The 16,711-nt window shown below is 40.1% G+C and overlaps 1 protein-coding gene across 1 annotated transcript; it reads left to right on the top strand.

Annotated features, from left to right (window-relative positions):
* The first annotated feature begins 3,483 nt into the window (after nucleotides 1–3,483).
* Nucleotides 3,484–15,925, top strand: LOC140230078 (scavenger receptor cysteine-rich domain superfamily protein-like). Its single transcript, XM_072310311.1, has 9 exons — nucleotides 3,484–3,571; nucleotides 8,417–8,737; nucleotides 9,669–10,010; nucleotides 10,599–10,910; nucleotides 12,545–12,868; nucleotides 13,328–13,657; nucleotides 14,398–14,528; nucleotides 14,705–14,954; nucleotides 15,594–15,925. Exons 1-9 carry the CDS (start codon nucleotides 3,484–3,486, stop codon nucleotides 15,923–15,925), a joined length of 2,430 nt encoding a protein of 809 aa, XP_072166412.1.
* Nucleotides 15,926–16,711: the final 786 nt, after the last annotated feature.

Genomic DNA, 16,711 nt, shown 5'->3' with positions numbered 1-16,711 from the left:
ACAAATGTATGAAGAGAAATGAGACAGTGATAGTGAAATCTATACTTCCAACCAAGGAGCTTCAAGCTCCTTGTTCCAACACAAACTTCCGTTTCTTCACTCAGTTCGTCACGACCAGAAATTATATTCAATGGGCTCAGAGAGGGTACTGCTATTGTGATACCCGGTATAATGTTGTTACGATGGGTGGTCAATTAAAATTAAAGTGACATATATTCCAGACAACTTTTCATAATTTCACATCATGTAGCAGGCCTACATAAATCGACAGCTCCATGTATAGAATTGTGAAATTCGTGAATTGTGATTCTTGAGCAGGGAAGCAATACTCTGAAAAATCTTAAACAAATTACACTGAGCAATGCTGTTGACCTATATCGGATCCTCGCCCTACTCCAGAAATGCAGCAGTGTTATTCCAAGGAGTAAATTACCAGTGACCTGCGAAGAATAGGGCCTATGCATGCCTTCGTCTTTTGTCCTGCTTCCTTGAGCTCCAACTCACGCATTCTTATGGTTAGGCTGCCATGTCATCATCATAATGGTCATATTGCACTTTGTTATAAATGTTTAAAACATTCTTATTCCTCATCCCAATCATTAAAAATTCTGAAACTCTGTAATAAGTATAGTTGTTCAAAATTCTAAAGTCTGAAAATCATCCTGAGGTCTCTGGCCTTTAATGGCCGCTCGTCAAAGCAGTACAGACCCTATGACACCAGGGAGGTGTAACCTCTCACCTCCGTGATGACACGCAAGGAGGTGCACATTGTCCCCCTACCATATTTTCATTTGCGTTTGCTTATGACGATGGTCTCCTGAATTTCTGTATATCAAGATTTGCCTAATTTTGTCTTTAAACAATGAATACCACTGTAACTTATGTTTGCATAAATACGATAGTTCGTTTGTTTTCATTTTGCATCACGTCAGAGAAAGTGTTGGATATTTGAATTAATCATTCATTTATTTTAACTGTCAGATTCAAATAATATACTGCTCTCAATAAATAGTTCGTTCAATCATGGACCTATAGGTCCATGGTTCAATTGACTTTGTATTTAATCTCTGTATGAAAAAAAAAGAAACTAAAAAATAAAATCAAAATCAAGTTATAGTCATGCTCGATAGTTCTGGTTGTTATTGTAACCAGCTGATAAACATATCAATCAGATTTTGAGTGTTTTTAGTTCCAATTTCATGGTGAGGCTGCCATGCCATCACCATTGTTCATTGCAATTTGTTATAAATTTTGAAAACATTCTCGTAGTCACTCTTATTCATTCCTGCGCCCTTTACCGCGGTAATTTCAACCAAATATTGGTGGTGACTTTTCCTTTTATTCTGTACAAAAATACATTGTACAAAATAGTCATTTGTACCGAGAGTAATGGTTGCCATTTGCCATTGTACCTGCCCAGGTGTCCAGGTGCACCTGCGTGCGTGCAGTGTGTTTGCAGGGAGGGCACCTCCCTGGTGTTTGTGTGTGAGTGTAACAGCCTGTGTTTGATTTTTTTTTTTTCGGGGAACCTACTCCCACAAGCATCTGCTCCTATAACTGTAGGTTCCCTCCACACACAATTTCATTCATCCGTCATGAATGTACCCTTTAAAATGATTTCAATTAACTTTGTGCTATGTAAATGTCATTTGCATATACTGAACTTAACTTATAATTTATGTGTTACTTTACACTGTCATGGATGGATGTTTTATACACAACACTGTATGATTTTATGTGAAATGAAATCAAATCAAATGAAATCAATTGAAACTGACAAACATAGTCAGATTTTGCGTCTCTTTCGTTCCAATTCCAGTTAACAATATTATAACATTGGCATAATATAAACTATAGTGTTTGTTTCCTTTCATTATGGCTCAAGCCCTATAAGAGTTTGTGTTTTAAGCCAAATTTGTATAGAAGTTGAAGTTCTTCCTCATGCCTTGGTGACCTTTCCATATAACTGAATGTACATATTGTCTTGTTTTGTTTCCCTTCCTTTCTTTATCTTGACTATCTTTAGTTTTATTTTCTGTCTGTTCCGTCCCTGCTTTTGTTCTTGTCCTTGTCTTAGTCTTTTTCTATTTCTATTTTCTGACTCTGACATCAGGATATCAACATTTTATACATTGGGCCCTTGACGGACCTTGAGATGGCTTCACATTCTGGAGTAATTCACAAATTTTATTAGCTTTGCTTTTCTTGTGAATTCCTCTTTTCCATGTAAAGTTATGAATTAAGATTGTATTGCTTATACTAGCTTATTTATCCAAACCAGAGTTGATATCATTATAATAATTGTATTCATGTTTTGTTGAAAATTACGTGACTCAAAGTTCCTTTTGATGTTATGCACTCATGTATGCAAAGCGTTATGTATAATTTTACTTTACTTTATATGGAAATAAAATCATTTTGATTTGAATTGAATTGAAAATAATGGATAAAAATAAACTAGCAGTAATTTGTTGAAAGATTAAAATATGGAGTTATCATGGTTGTGAATGGCCCTCGATCACAGGTGTAATTCTTATTCTTCATGAATGTTTTGAGACTGCACTACTTCCAGCGCATACGTATAAACCTTTTTTTTTTTTTTTTACTATTATTATTACTCATTTTCGTCATATGGAAAAAGTAGTATTATTATAAGCCTACACAGGTATTTTATTTTTCTCAGTGATTTCAGTATGTTGATAGGTCAGGGAATTTCAATATAGTATGAATCAATCTGAAATGGACAAACCAACGATTTTGTAATTTTCTTTGATTCATACGAATAATGTGTCTGCATAATAATTCCCACGGTGCATCTTTAATACGAAATGGACTATAATAAACTAACAAAGAACAATTCACACATTTTTTTATTTTTCATGTTTCCACTTCAGAGCAAAAATGGGCAGTTTCTGCCCAGCTGCAGTGAATCAAAAACAGTTGTTTTACTCAACCCGCTATATCGGCCACGGGCAGCCTTGTCCCTCTTTCTCCGATCATTAGGCCCTTTCCCTACTCAGCGGCAAACGGAACCGACGACTATAAAAATAGCACTGACGACATAAACGTGATGAATGTCGTCTGCGTAAAAGTGTATGACGAGCAGGATAAATCCTGACCACTCATCATAACAATTGTCATGACAATGACATACCCTCTTAAAATGCATTTCTGGTCATGACGAACTGATACATGATTACTATCTGAAGAAGCGGGCATACGTATAGGTTCGTGTGTTTGAAGCTCCTTGGTGGGAGGTGCTGTACTAGATTTAGCTTTCACTGCACGGCGGGAAGCTAGTGGATTCATACAACACACAACCTGACATCATATCTGGTTCGCACGCTGCAAGGATTTAGTATACATGCGCAGGAGAGAATACAACACGACTTTTTTCCGCCGGTGAGTGATTCGATTTCTCCACTCACTGCGGTTCTCTCGTTTGCCACTACATGCAAGATGAGGATATACAAGGAGTTAAGCATGGTCACTGAATGCCTGTTAACGCATGTATTCGTGTATGGAATTATTTCCCTCTCCGTTGATGTCAATAGTGCTGAAGCAGACACAAGTGAGTTGCAAGCAATGTACGAGTTGGCCTATGTATCGATACATACGTGTAAACACAACGTACCGAACCCCTCCCTCACATAAAATGTACTCGCCGCGTACGTCCCAGTGAGTGAATTGATGAGAGATATAGTACATACTCATAGCATGGTTTTTATACTTCCATACATACATAGGGCCTATGGCTGCGGATATAAAACGCACAGATCAATTCCCTTTCTCTTTCGGTTATGCTTTGTTTTATTGTGCGGGTGACTGACTGACGTATACAAATTTATCAAATTGTCGGGATACATAATCATCAGCATCACCGTAATATGTTGACGTTATCAGTAATTGAGTTGCGTTGGAATATTGAGCAGCCTATGCAGCCGCGAAGCGTTGCAGGTATAGGCCTATATGCAGTAGGCCGGGCCTATATAGGTGTGAGATGAATGAGAAGCAAATGTATATTTATACACATGACTGTTCATAATGCAGTAATTATGTTCATTGATATATTAGAAAGAGAGAGGGAGGGAGATCGCAGTTGACACGGCTAATGATGATGAGTTGTGCGTATGTGATATAAACTGATGTGATAGGACCTACAATATAGGCCTACTGATGGTGACTGCGTCTTTTATTATGCTCAAAACTTTGTTGTGTACGTTCAGTTCGGGGGCCCTTTAATCTTGAATGACAGAAGTCAACAGAGGAGGAGAAACAGATGAATAAACGCATAGTTAAAGGGGATGTCCGGACGATTAATTCAGATCATGTAGTACATAAATTTATACAGTTCCATGACTTGTGATTTGTGGAGTTCTGTGGTCCCTAGCTTGAGCAGCTAGAGAAACCAATATTCCAAGAAGCCCCCAAACAAATTACGGTATGATGACATATCTATAGGAGGATCACTTATTTCTGATATGTAGAGCTGTAACTCCGATATACCACTGGAGTTAACACGTTCACCCAGCTGTGTGGAATTCCATATACATGCTTTTATGTTTTTAATTCTGAGCCCCCGCTCGTTCGTTTTCATGATGAAGCTGCCATGTCATTATCCTTATTCATTGTGATTTGTGTTATAAACTTTGATAACATTTTTATTCCTCATCACAATCACTATAAACTCTGAAACAAATTTATAATATTGTTCAAATGATCAATTTATAGTTGTGCAATCGTCAAAGTGTAAAAATCATCCGGAGCTATAGGTCTCACATGCTCTGATAATCAGACGTTATACATGTAGCATATCCTTTAACTGTCTTTAAATTTGAAAGAGTGAATAGATTTAGTTTGTTTAAAGTTGTCGGGTACAAGATTTCAGACACCGGGGCCGTCATGCTGTTTTAAAAATGTTTGTGCTAAGACAATTCTCGAATTTTCCAAATGATAATCTAATGAATTTAGTGTGGTACCGGCGTGGTAAGACTTTCAAATGTTTTATGGGAGTGGGAAAAAAATGTATCATTTGCAAAGAGCATGTAATATAATAAGCGTGGACTAGTGATGTTCTCATTTTTTAACTATTAGTATTGTCCATACGCTTTCGCTGCCTAATATCATGCATGTGATATAGGAAAGAACAAAAAAGTCACAATAGAGTTAGGTATAGTCTATCATCTGTAAATTAGTAAGCATGAATTTATCATCTTAGTTTGAGTTGAATTCACAGTGAGTTTATTCAACTGGTGGAATTGTGTCTAAAATCCGTTGTACTGTAACTAACTAACTAACTAACTAACTCACTAAAGAAAGAAATCGTTCAATCGTCATGTAGCGTCTGGTCATAAATCTTCCGTCGTGTTTCACGTGCTGTTGTGTGGAGCGAGATATATAGGCGAAATGTAATTAATTGCTACATTTATGAAGTTTAATTCATACTTCACTTCTGTGCGTATCAAAAAAGGTAAACCCACTTTGACGGGCTAATATTTCATAATTGTCAGCTTTGGAGGGCCCAATGTTTGTTTGGTTGTGAAGAAAGAAAAACTCTTCGTTTTTCCATAATTGTATTGACAAATGTTATGCGTGACTGAGCACATCATGACAAATTGCACTTTTTCCAAGTTTGAGTGTCATCACGAAGGAACAATCAATGTGTCCCTGAATAGATGAAGTCTGTCAATGAAAGTGGTCAAATAAATAGACCAGGTTTGTATTTAGGAAGTCTTCTAACGTTCATGATGGTCCATAACATGGCCACCTGTCCGATAACTTGATCATTCCCACAATGCTCAACACACACAGTCCATTTTCTCTGTTCATATTCAACACAACTCTCAGCGATAAACTATGTCTTGAATATGAAGAGAGAAAAGGGATAATGGGTTAGCCTTTGTGGAAGTGGCCACTTGATCGTGAGATATCGACAATGTGGCCACGTTAAAGGTTATGGACCCTAAAAGGTCAGAAAAAACCCTAAACATAAACCTGCTGTGCATCACGCAGGATGCCATGTCGATTGGATCACTTTCATTGAAAGATCTCAACCATTCAATGAGACATTCAGGCCCGAATTCACGAAGGTGGTACAAATGAAACCATGGTTTAAACCATGGACAAAAACCATGGAATGCCAAGTGTCGCATGGGATATTTCGCTACGAAATCAGTAATTTCGTCGATGAAATGATTATTTTGTAAAGAAATGACAACATTTTGTAACTAAATGAACATTTCGTCCACGAAATGATAATTTCGTTAACGAAATAGTCATTTTGTCGACGAAATGACAAATTTCGTAACGAAATATTCCGTGTGACACTTGGCGCTCCATGGTTTTTGTCCTTGGTTTAGATCATGGTTTCATTTGTACCACCTTCGTGAATTCGGGCCTCAGTGGGTTTTTTTTTTTTTCACGATAATGCTCCAAAAACTTGGAAAAAAAGTGCATTTTCCTGTTGTTGTCTTTAACAGACCAGCCTGTACAAATGCAGGTTTGTGTAAAGAGTTTGTGTTCAGGGTTTCTTCTAACATTGTATGGTCCACATGTCCTGTAACGTGGTCACTCAGCTTAAGCAAACCCACCAGTCCATTTTTTCTGTGTTCATATTCAACACATAGCTAGCAGCGACAAACCATGTCTTTAATATGAAGAGAGAAAATGGATAGTGGGTTAGCCTTTGTGGGAGTGACCGACTTATCAACAACCGTGGCCATGTTGAAGGTTATATTAGAAGAAGGAACATAAACCTGCAGTCATGCAGGCCGGCCTGTCAATTTGACCACTTTCATTGACAGATCCCATCCCTTCGGTGAGACTTTCATCGTTCCTTCATGTGACACTCAAACTTGGAAAAAGGGCGATTTGTCATTGTTGCCTGTAAAGTCCGTGTGCTCAGTCATGCGTGACAATTTTCAACATAATGGCCCGAATTCACGAAGGTGGTACAAATGAAACCATGGTTTAAACCATGGACAAAAACCATGGAGTGCCAAGTGTCGCATGGAATATTTCGTTACGAAATCAGACATTTCGTCAATGAAATGATTATTTTGTAATGAAATGACATTTTTTTGTATCTAAATGAACATTTCATCCACGAAATGATAATTTCGTTAACGAAACGATCATTTTGTCGACGAAATGACCATTTTCGTAACGAAATATTCCGTGCGACACTTGGCGCTCCATAGTTTTTGTCCATGGTTTAAACCATGGTTTCATTTGTACCACCTTCGTGAATTCGGGCCAATAAGTATGAATGGAAAGAGGAAGAGTTCTTCTTTCTTCCCAAAAACATCTGCTCTCCATATCTGACAACTTTGAAATCGTAATTATTCGCTCTGTATTATGCTGTGTATACGAAACTGCACAAATATAATTGCATACGTTTGTATTTGTAATGTTTTGTGTTCTGACTGCACTTTTGATTTTTCTATACGAAATTCGGAAAAAGGCAAAGTATTATGCATGTACCAAGTTCCCGTTCAAATTAGGGTCAAATGGGCTATGAGCTGTAAACATAGCATTGTGGTGTACGCTCAGTAACTTTCCACAGCTTTGAGCTACTACAGTATATCACCACCAGTTTCATACCACAAATGCATATAGCCTATAGCTGTCATTTAAGTTCGAATATTGATTAACTCCGATAAGGTCAAAGATCAACATATCAATGAACTTTTCCTGATATTCACTGTACTCACAGTAATGTGAGGGATTATCAATAAGTTTCAACAGATTTGAGCTATGACCACCAAACTCACATGACAGGTAAAATATACCGGTCGAGTTTGAATATAGTTTGAACCAAGTCCGATAAGTTCAAAGGTCAAATGGTCAATAAACTTTACCTGATAAGCACTGGTCCACATGATATTGTAGCGTGCTCTAAATAACCTTTCCAAAGCTTTGAGCTATGAAAAGCCAAGCTCATACCACATGCAAGTACTTCATCTAATATGCCTGTCAAGTTCCAAATAGTCAATGGTGAATTTCGACAAGGTCAAAGTTCAAAGTGTCGGTGAACTTTAACTGATAGGTGCCATATATTGTGTGCTTTCAATAACTTTTCACAGCTTTGAGCTAAGACCACAAAACTCATGCCGCGTGTGCAACACCTAAAGATGCCGATCAAGTTTATGTATTGGTGAAGAACCGCAAGGTAAATGATAAAAAGGTCAATGAAATTTACGTTGAGAAGCACTGTAATCACATATTGCTATATGCATGCTGGCGAGACATCGCTTGGCGTTTGCGTTGTTTTCCAAATATCTTCATGCACCATCCATAAACTCGATCACAAGTTTGAACATTACGTACTGTATACTGATATTTGAAACATTTTGTAACATAATACAAAGTTCAAATTTTGAGAATATTTGCTTTGGATGTCCGTCATTGATTACAGTTCCCTGGTCGGTTCGACTAGTCGATGGCAGCGTTGACTCTGAGGGTCGCGTTGAAGTCTTCCTTGACGATACTTGGGGCGCGATATGTGACAACCTGTGGGGACCCGAGGATGCCGAGGTTGTCTGCAAACAGCTCGGCTACATCGGGGCGGACCTGGCTCTGGTAGCTTCGCCATTTGGGCGAGGAAATAGCCCCGTACTTCTGGATAAAGTGCAATGTAATGGTTTTGAATCTAACATATCGACCTGCCAGCATGCCGGTGTAGGCGTCAAGAGTTGCCATGAATCCCAAACTGCAGGCGTTACGTGCACTACAGTAGGTAAGTGCGGTATCCTCACTTGTTCTTTCGTCGTCACCAATCTCCGATGACCAGAGAAAACATGCAAGAGATAAATTACGTCTTCACCTTCTTCCTTCGTTCTATACTTTCCTAGTTGCGTTACAGTGGCCGTCTCAACACTTGTGCTAACATAAAAACCAGAATCATGACTGAAGAAGACAGATGGAATCACTGTCATGACTATTGAAAAAAAAAAAGTCATGATATATATTCGCGAAAGACAATACTGTAGACATTGTTGATTAAACCTTGACCAATCAGCCACACAAATATATACGATTGAGCCTGTTTTCTAGCCACCTTTCGTTTAGAAAGGACATTAAGAAGGAGGATTCTATATTCTCCGGGCGCACGTTTACGTAGATAGAGTTTGCCCAGGGTAGATAAGAGGGCAACGTGATAGATGTACGCGATGTTGTAAGTTATGACTGAGTGCATAACTCGAAAACTAGTGTTATGAAGCTCGCGTAACCATCTTATTGATCAATTATGTTGCAAGTTGATCATTGATTTATTCTGGCTGTCAGACACAAAAAGCTATAATCCTAGGTAACTGAGACCCTAATCATCATCATGGAGCAGAAAAGTAGAATGCCGGATAATCTGTAAAAAGCTTTGATGCAGATCAAAAGACAAGAGTTTGAAAAGTGATCTTATCCTGCACGCACTTACTGTTATTCAAGGCGAATGAGTTCGCGAAAATCTAATTAAATCATGATGCGATGAGGTTTGTTTGTTATTTGTTTTGGTCTTTTATTTTTACCAATCAATGGTATAGATCATTAATTATGTATTTGTTGGGGTTTCACGTAAAAAAAAACACCTGTGGTGATGTCAAGGTATTGTTACTCGAATGTCGAGAGAATTCCAAATCTGCTCAGCTTGTCCGTGTAAATTCTTTGCTGTCTAGGAAGCCTTCGACTAGTCAACGGCTCGACACCTGCAGAGGGACGAGTTGAAGTTCTCACTGAATCTGGTGAATGGGGAACTGTGTGTGATGACAACTGGGATATTGCCGATGCACGGGTCGTGTGCCGTGAGCTTGGTTACCCTGATGCTTTGGAAGCCGTAGTTAACTCAGCGTCCTCTCCCGGGGAGCCCCACTTTGGACGAGGATCGGGCCCGATTGTTCTCGACGGGGTGTATTGTTCGGCGGAAAAGACTCTCCTGAGGCACTGCAGCGTCACGAAAGAGTGGGGTGTTCACGACTGTTCGCACGCGGAAGATGCCGGGGTGATATGCGAGACCAAAAGTGAGCCTCGCGCCGTTTTCTGTTACAGACTAATTAGCCCAACACTACCTTTGAATAGTTCTTAGGTGAAGAAATCATTGTCCTGTCATGTACTAAATCGACATCTTTGCATTTAAAGTGTAATATCACCATGAGTCTTGAGCTGTAGTAAGAAGCTTGTTAAAATTTTGCTATCCTCAAGGAAAAAAGGAGAAGTGTTAACAACTAAAGTGTTAAATGAAATGGAAATCTTTAAACTTTACCCAGCTTTACTCTAAAAATGAATAGTGAATATTAGAGAAAAAGAACCAATACCAAATCGCAGTGATGTGGTTTATGTGAATTGAGGGCTCAGTATACTGCATAATCATTACATTTTTGTTCCTTTTGATCCATTTTATATTTCATATTTTAAATTCATTATTTCCAGCTTTAACTGTAGAAGATTTGGCGAGAGTCTAAAACAATCACATGTGAATGATGTCAGGGTTTTTTTCACTGCCCTCGCCGTCATACGCACTGTTTCATTATGTCCACTTTCGCAACATCCTCTTTCATTATTTTAGCCGTATGGTCGTATATTATGCTTCCATGTATGATATATTTCAGCCGTTCGAATTGTGGACGGAGAGTACCCGGATGAGGGTGGAGTGGAGGTGTTCTACGGAGGCACGTGGGGGACGATCTGCACACACGAGTGGAGCATCGAAGACGCGCACGTTTTCTGTAAACAGTTAGGACATCCAGTTGGAGCTCGCTCGATAAAGGTAGTGCCTAGTGTCGGTAGACCAGCTGTGTTACTAGATGGTTTGCAATGTAACGGAAGTGAGACGAGCCTATCTGACTGTCTGTCAAGTGGATGGGCCAACAATGAGAACTGTGATTCCGAGTCAGCTCAGATGGCAGGTGTCGTATGTAACGGTAAGTCAATGCTACACGGTGCGCTTCCCATTCTATGAAAATCGAATAATTTTAATAATAAATTTCATTCTGATTATCTTATTTTAAAAAGGAGTCAAAGTTTCGTTAAGTAATGTTCGTCAAGTTCCTTAGAAGACGGATTTGAAGATAAAAAGGTATATTATATCACATTCAACCGTTAGCATGGTGGACAGATTGCATAAAATCACTTGAATATGTGTGTGTTTGTGTGTGTGTATGTGTGTGTGTGTGTGCGTGCGTGCGCAAGTTCGCTGATGTTGTTTATATGTTGGTTGGTTGGTTGGTTGGTTGGCATCCATTCGTCTTGAGAAACGATGGCGTATAGCACTAGGCAAGAAGTTTGCACAGCCTTGAGTGGCTGTATAGTCCCACTCTTGAGTGGCAATCTCTGGAGCACATGCAGCAGATGCAGTCCGTTGCGGCTAAGGCTGGGGCAGCCCTTGCCTTCCTGCTGGCTCTCTTGTCAGTGTGATGTACTTTTCTTACAGCTGCAGTCCTCTTGACGCCTTCTCTGAAAGTGCTTCTCCACAGATGACGATTGTCAGCTGCATCTTCCATGGTGTTGGTGTCGATGTCAAATATCTTCATGTCACATGTGTGTGCACACACACCCTTGAAGACGAAGATGTGGCCTTCCTAGAAAGGGCGAGCTCTCTGTTAACAGCAGGTCCTTCGGGATACAACCTGGGTCCATTCGATGCTCATGATCCAACCACTTGAGGCATCTCTGGCTGGAGTGAGAACATGATAAGAATGCCGGCATGCTTGAAGCCATCTGTGTTTGTCAACCTATCCTGAATTAATGTGCAGGAGTCCTCTGAGGCTGCGGAGGTGGAAGGTGTTCAGCCTCTTCTCCTGGCCAACGTATGTTGCCCAGGAGTCACAGTGGTTTAGCAGGGTGCTGAGGATGCAAGACAGCTTGGTGTTCTTGGTTAGCTGACTGTTGGTCCATACGCGCTCGTTCAATTTAGCTTTGACTTTCCCTATCGTATTGCTTATCTCATTGTTTCATTGTCAAGGGAGAGGGAACTGGAGATGGTCGAACCAAGGTAGGTGAAGAACCGTATTTCTTCCAATACGTGTCATTGATGGGGATATCTATAGGTGAGTCGGTGCCTTGGGTCAAGATCTTAGTCTTGCTAATACTATGTATACATACATGTATATTCAAATTTCAACACCTACAAAGGTTCGTGTTCAGCCACCCTCATGACAATGTTGGGCCGTATCACACTTCCTCCACACATCGAAGAGAAAATGCAGTCAGCAGTCTTTTCTTTGATAGTGCACGGTGACGCTACAAACCGCGCAGACCTACCTTTCCAATGGCTCCTCTTCATGTTCGGTTTCCTCTTCAGTTTCGTCATATTTAGGGTCTGACATTGACATTCACCTGGCTTTCGTGAAGTTAAAGGAAATCAAGCAGATGAACATTTTTACTCGTTCAGTGGAAAAAGATTCTGCATTCGGTGAAAGATGCGATTCAGTTGGCCTTCTTCTCCTGCAAAATCTTGTGCTATCGCACTCATGAACTTCTCTTTTTGTGTAATTAATAGTACATTTCTGCATTCATGGACATTCTTTCTCGCACCAAATATATTTCTGACGTGCAGTGCCGTCGGTTGTGGTCGAACTACTCAGCGGATCAAGCTCTCGAGACGGGATCGTAAGATACCGAGAAGACACTATTTCCGGTTTGATCTGCGACCAGGACTGGGGAGAAAAGGAGGCAGCCGTGATCTGTCGCCAGTTAGGGTACGTACATGGCAACAGCACCAAGCTGGTATCTCTTGGCACCTTGTCGGGAAGGATATTCTTCAGGGATTACCAGTGCGATGGAACGGAAACACAGCTAAGCGACTGCCCCTTCACAACCCGTAGCATCACTCAGTGTAACAGTAATCAGATCGCCCAGGTTACATGTGGACCTCCAAACGGTAAATTTTAATTCATTGCACTCCCGTTATAATGAAATCCTCAGGAACGGCGGGTTTTTTTTTGTGTGTGTGTGTGTGTGTTATACTAGAATTTCGTTATAATAGCAATTCAATTATAGTGTATGAAGATACATAGATGATAATTTTGGAAATTGAATTTTGTTTCGTTGTAACAAAAATTTCCTTCTAACACTATTCGTTGCAACGAGAGTGGACTCTATTCTGCGCAATGGTAGTCTCTGCTATTCACTTTGTAAGATGTAGGCCTATGTTGTGTGACTTTTGCGTAGCTTAGTTTTCTTTGTTTTACATATTGTAATCTGAACATTTAACGAAATTCCCCACTTTACTCTCTTATTCCTGTGGTGTGTAAAAGAATGCATGCATTACTAATTGATTCTCGTTGTGTGCTACTGGGTTTTACAATGATTCTTTCACCGGTATTTCTTTGGGATCCAGACTATGACATAAGATTCGCCGGCAGCAAGTACTCCGAGCAGGGGCGTGTGGAAGTCTTCTTGGACGGACGTTGGGGAGTGATAACCGATGGCTACGTAACCTACAACACCCGCAGTGTGATCTGTCGGCATATGGGTTACGCGGGATTCAATTCCGACTACACCTTTGACGAAGAATCATTCCCGCGCGGGACTCTGCCAATCTTGATCGAAAATTTAGGTTGCAGTGGTGATGAACTTCGGATCGACGACTGTTATAACGTAGATGTAGTAGATGGCCAAACTAGGCGAACACGAGAAGATGAAGTTTCCGTCATCTGCTTCCCATATGGTAATCATGATTGTATGTGTATGAACGTTAGGAATAATGTAACAGAAATACAGTCGGAAATAAAGACAGCTTACTGTCTGAATTTTGAGAGAGAAAGAGTGACAATCAAAACATTGTTTCAAAAAGCATGACCAAATATCAAACAAAAGAGTTGTTGTTGTTGTTTTTATGAAAAATGCGGTCCTATGGAAAAATAATTTGCGCCAGACAATACTGGCATCAAATCAATAAATATCATGAATGACTCAATTATTATAACATTTTCAGTATCATGCTAATACATGTATAATATCTCCACGAGGGAGCTCACTATGGCTGTCTCCATTTGGAAGCTTATGATAATGAGAGTAACAAGAATAAGTACCGGTCCAAACGCTAACAGTTCCCGAATAAGAAAACTTGATTAGGTATCGTTTACCTCTATCAAACTTGCTGAAAAGTTACGATTCGATACGCTTTTGATTATTAGGGTGAGCAGAGTGGACAGTACTTACATTGCCGATGCAAAATTACTGAAAAATGATCCCCTATTCAGCTAAGGTAACAAAATGATCGTTTGGTTAAGCTAAAGCTAAGTCAGGGAGTATATAAGAATGCCTGCCAAGTAGGTTTGTCTATAAACATGATAAAAGGAAAGCAAAACAGCATACCGCAACAATTGCTCCTTCTATACGGTTCTCCTGACTTTTGTGTTACTCTTCATTCTTTTATTACTATTATTATCATTTTCTGTCACGAAGAGAGTGTCGCGAACCATCCTGTCAGGTTACTGACTGAGACCGGGAGAGTCAACACGCGGTACGGCATCGTACAGATATACCACGACGGTATGTGGGGAGCTATGTGTGACACGTATTTCTCCTCCACGGAAGTAAGTCCCTTTCTATCAGTTATGGTTTCATCCAATTGTAGAATGTGAATGACTTTAAACTTGTCAGACAATATAAATGGCCTTTATTTTGTTCAATTTGTTTGTTTTTCTTTTGTAGTACTTTCGTTTGATGTTCTCGTTTTTTTTTTTTTTTCTCAACTCCTTCTATGTGATAGTTATTGTGCAAGGAACTGGGTCATTCTCGGACGGGGAGAGCTCGAATTCTGTACAGCCACGAGACAGAAGGTGTCACCTGGCCATCTCCCCACGTTTGGTTTGATATGTCGTACTGCTCTTCATACAGTCAAGACAACATCGACAAGGTGTTCGAGTGTGGCCACGGAGCGTGGAAGAGGAAGCCGTATTGCAGCAATGAGGAGCTGGCTATCGTCACGTGTGTGGGCGGGCTGCCTCACTTACACTCTGGTTCAGGTAAAAGGGCAACATTAATTCTAAAAACTGCTAAAAAGGGTCTTCAAGTGAAGATGATAAATTATCACATCTATCTTAATGTCATACTCCATAACAGGACAGACGTCCTAATTGTGAAAGTCCATAAATTGCATGAAGTAGAGTCTGTCGACTTGCCAAACATAAATTACATTATTTCGAGACGAAATATTTATTTTGGTTTAGGCCTATTTATCAAAGATTGTTTATCAGAAAAATTCTAACCTTTCACTTCGCTTCGTTATGTCCTCTTCTATCTGGCGATGATTCCATATTCCGAAGCAAGGTTTGTATCAAAGGAAGAAAAATAGGACCATTTTTAGCTTTGTGATATCTGCTCTATAAGATCCAGAACAGCCAGTAAGGCAATCGGTTATGTATATGTGCTTTGCGTGTAAAGCTCAAATACTGTAATTGGCGTTTATATCATTCAATTCCTCTTGCTTCGATTTGTCTACAGAGTGTTTGCATTATATAATTGAACATGGCAAAGCATTGATTAGTCATCTCACAGAACTCAGTGAAGATCTTTTCTCTAACGTTTCTCAGAATTAGAAATCACCCTGAAAGGTGATACAAGTGATATTGTGTATGTATAATTCTTACGCTCTTCAGATTCATATCCGGATTATGAGTACGAGTACGATTCCGGTCTAGCTACGTGGGAGGTCGTACTGATCAGTATGGCGGTCGTGATACCGCTGGGTCTGATAGTTTGCTGCTGCTGGCGAAGTCATCGGAGCACGGACTCCGCAACAACTGCCAGCGCCACCTACGTGCAGTCAACGCATTCGACGCGCGTGGAAGTTGCGTCAGGAGACGCGTCATCGCCTCCGCCAGCCTACGCTCCACCGTCACCCAAGCCTGAGGAGGCTCCACCAACATACGAGTCTGTGTCCCCGGATTCGGCAGCAGGAAAGAGCGCGGCGGAACCTGTTGACGTATGATGGATGTGAATACGCAATATACATGTACCTATAGCTGCTATTTCAGCGCAACCTCGGACGTTGTAGCATGGACAAAACATCAAGAACAACAACATGCAAAGACTGTCCCAAGCCATGTACTGGGCAGTTAAGGCACTATAGTCTTGATCAGACGAAGATTTCGGCCTTCATTGCCCATAAACAAATCAGTAAGCATTTATATGTGTAGTTTATAACATAGATATTTACATAATGCAAGACTGAATAAAAATAGGTGACCCGAGGCCATCAGAGGTAGACGTCGGGCCAACACTCATGATTTTATCAGGATGTTAGAGATATATCTTGCCACTGCACACCGAGTTAGAAATGGTGGCGGCAAGCCGTGCAATATACGATGTGTTATACACGTGTAGTTATATCTGATGTAATCACTGTACATGTATTTGAATGCTACTTGATAGGTATACTAGGCCCCTAAATGTTGGCTAATGTCATTTTGTTGCTGACGTCATATGACAATTTTCAATGATAGAACAGATAATTTCTATAATGGTTGGGTGTGATTGAAACGTAGCATCTCCATAGTGAAGTCTCATTTTCGAGGGTAATACACGTTTGTACATATAAATCAACATGCATTAGAGCAAGAAAAATAAATGCCTACCCGGTATTGCAAGAGTCCTACCAGGGCCCGTAATTCAGAAAAAAAAAGACAAACAAACATCAAAATGCGCTTTATTTCTCCGCCTCACAGATCTATGTTGGCTGATTTTGACGAAATAAACACACTGTCAACATCCCACA

Source organism: Diadema setosum, chromosome 1 (genome assembly GCF_964275005.1).
Source record: "Diadema setosum chromosome 1, eeDiaSeto1, whole genome shotgun sequence".
NCBI lineage: Eukaryota > Metazoa > Echinodermata > Echinoidea > Diadematoida > Diadematidae > Diadema > Diadema setosum.
This window is presented reverse-complemented; position numbering and strand designations above follow the sequence as displayed.

What these genes read in the sequence shown, in the direction of transcription:
- LOC140230078 (XM_072310311.1), top strand. Translation starts at nt 3,484, where the DNA reads ATGGTCACTGAATGCCTGTTAACGCATGTATTCGTGTATGGAATTATT. An exon ending in CGTTACGTGCACTACAGTAG is followed by an intron (nt 8,738 to 9,668) that starts GTAAGTGCGGTA and finishes TTTGCTGTCTAG; the next exon opens with GAAGCCTTCGACTAGTCAAC. An exon ending in GGCAGGTGTCGTATGTAACG is followed by an intron (nt 10,911 to 12,544) that starts GTAAGTCAATGC and finishes TCTGACGTGCAG; the next exon opens with TGCCGTCGGTTGTGGTCGAA.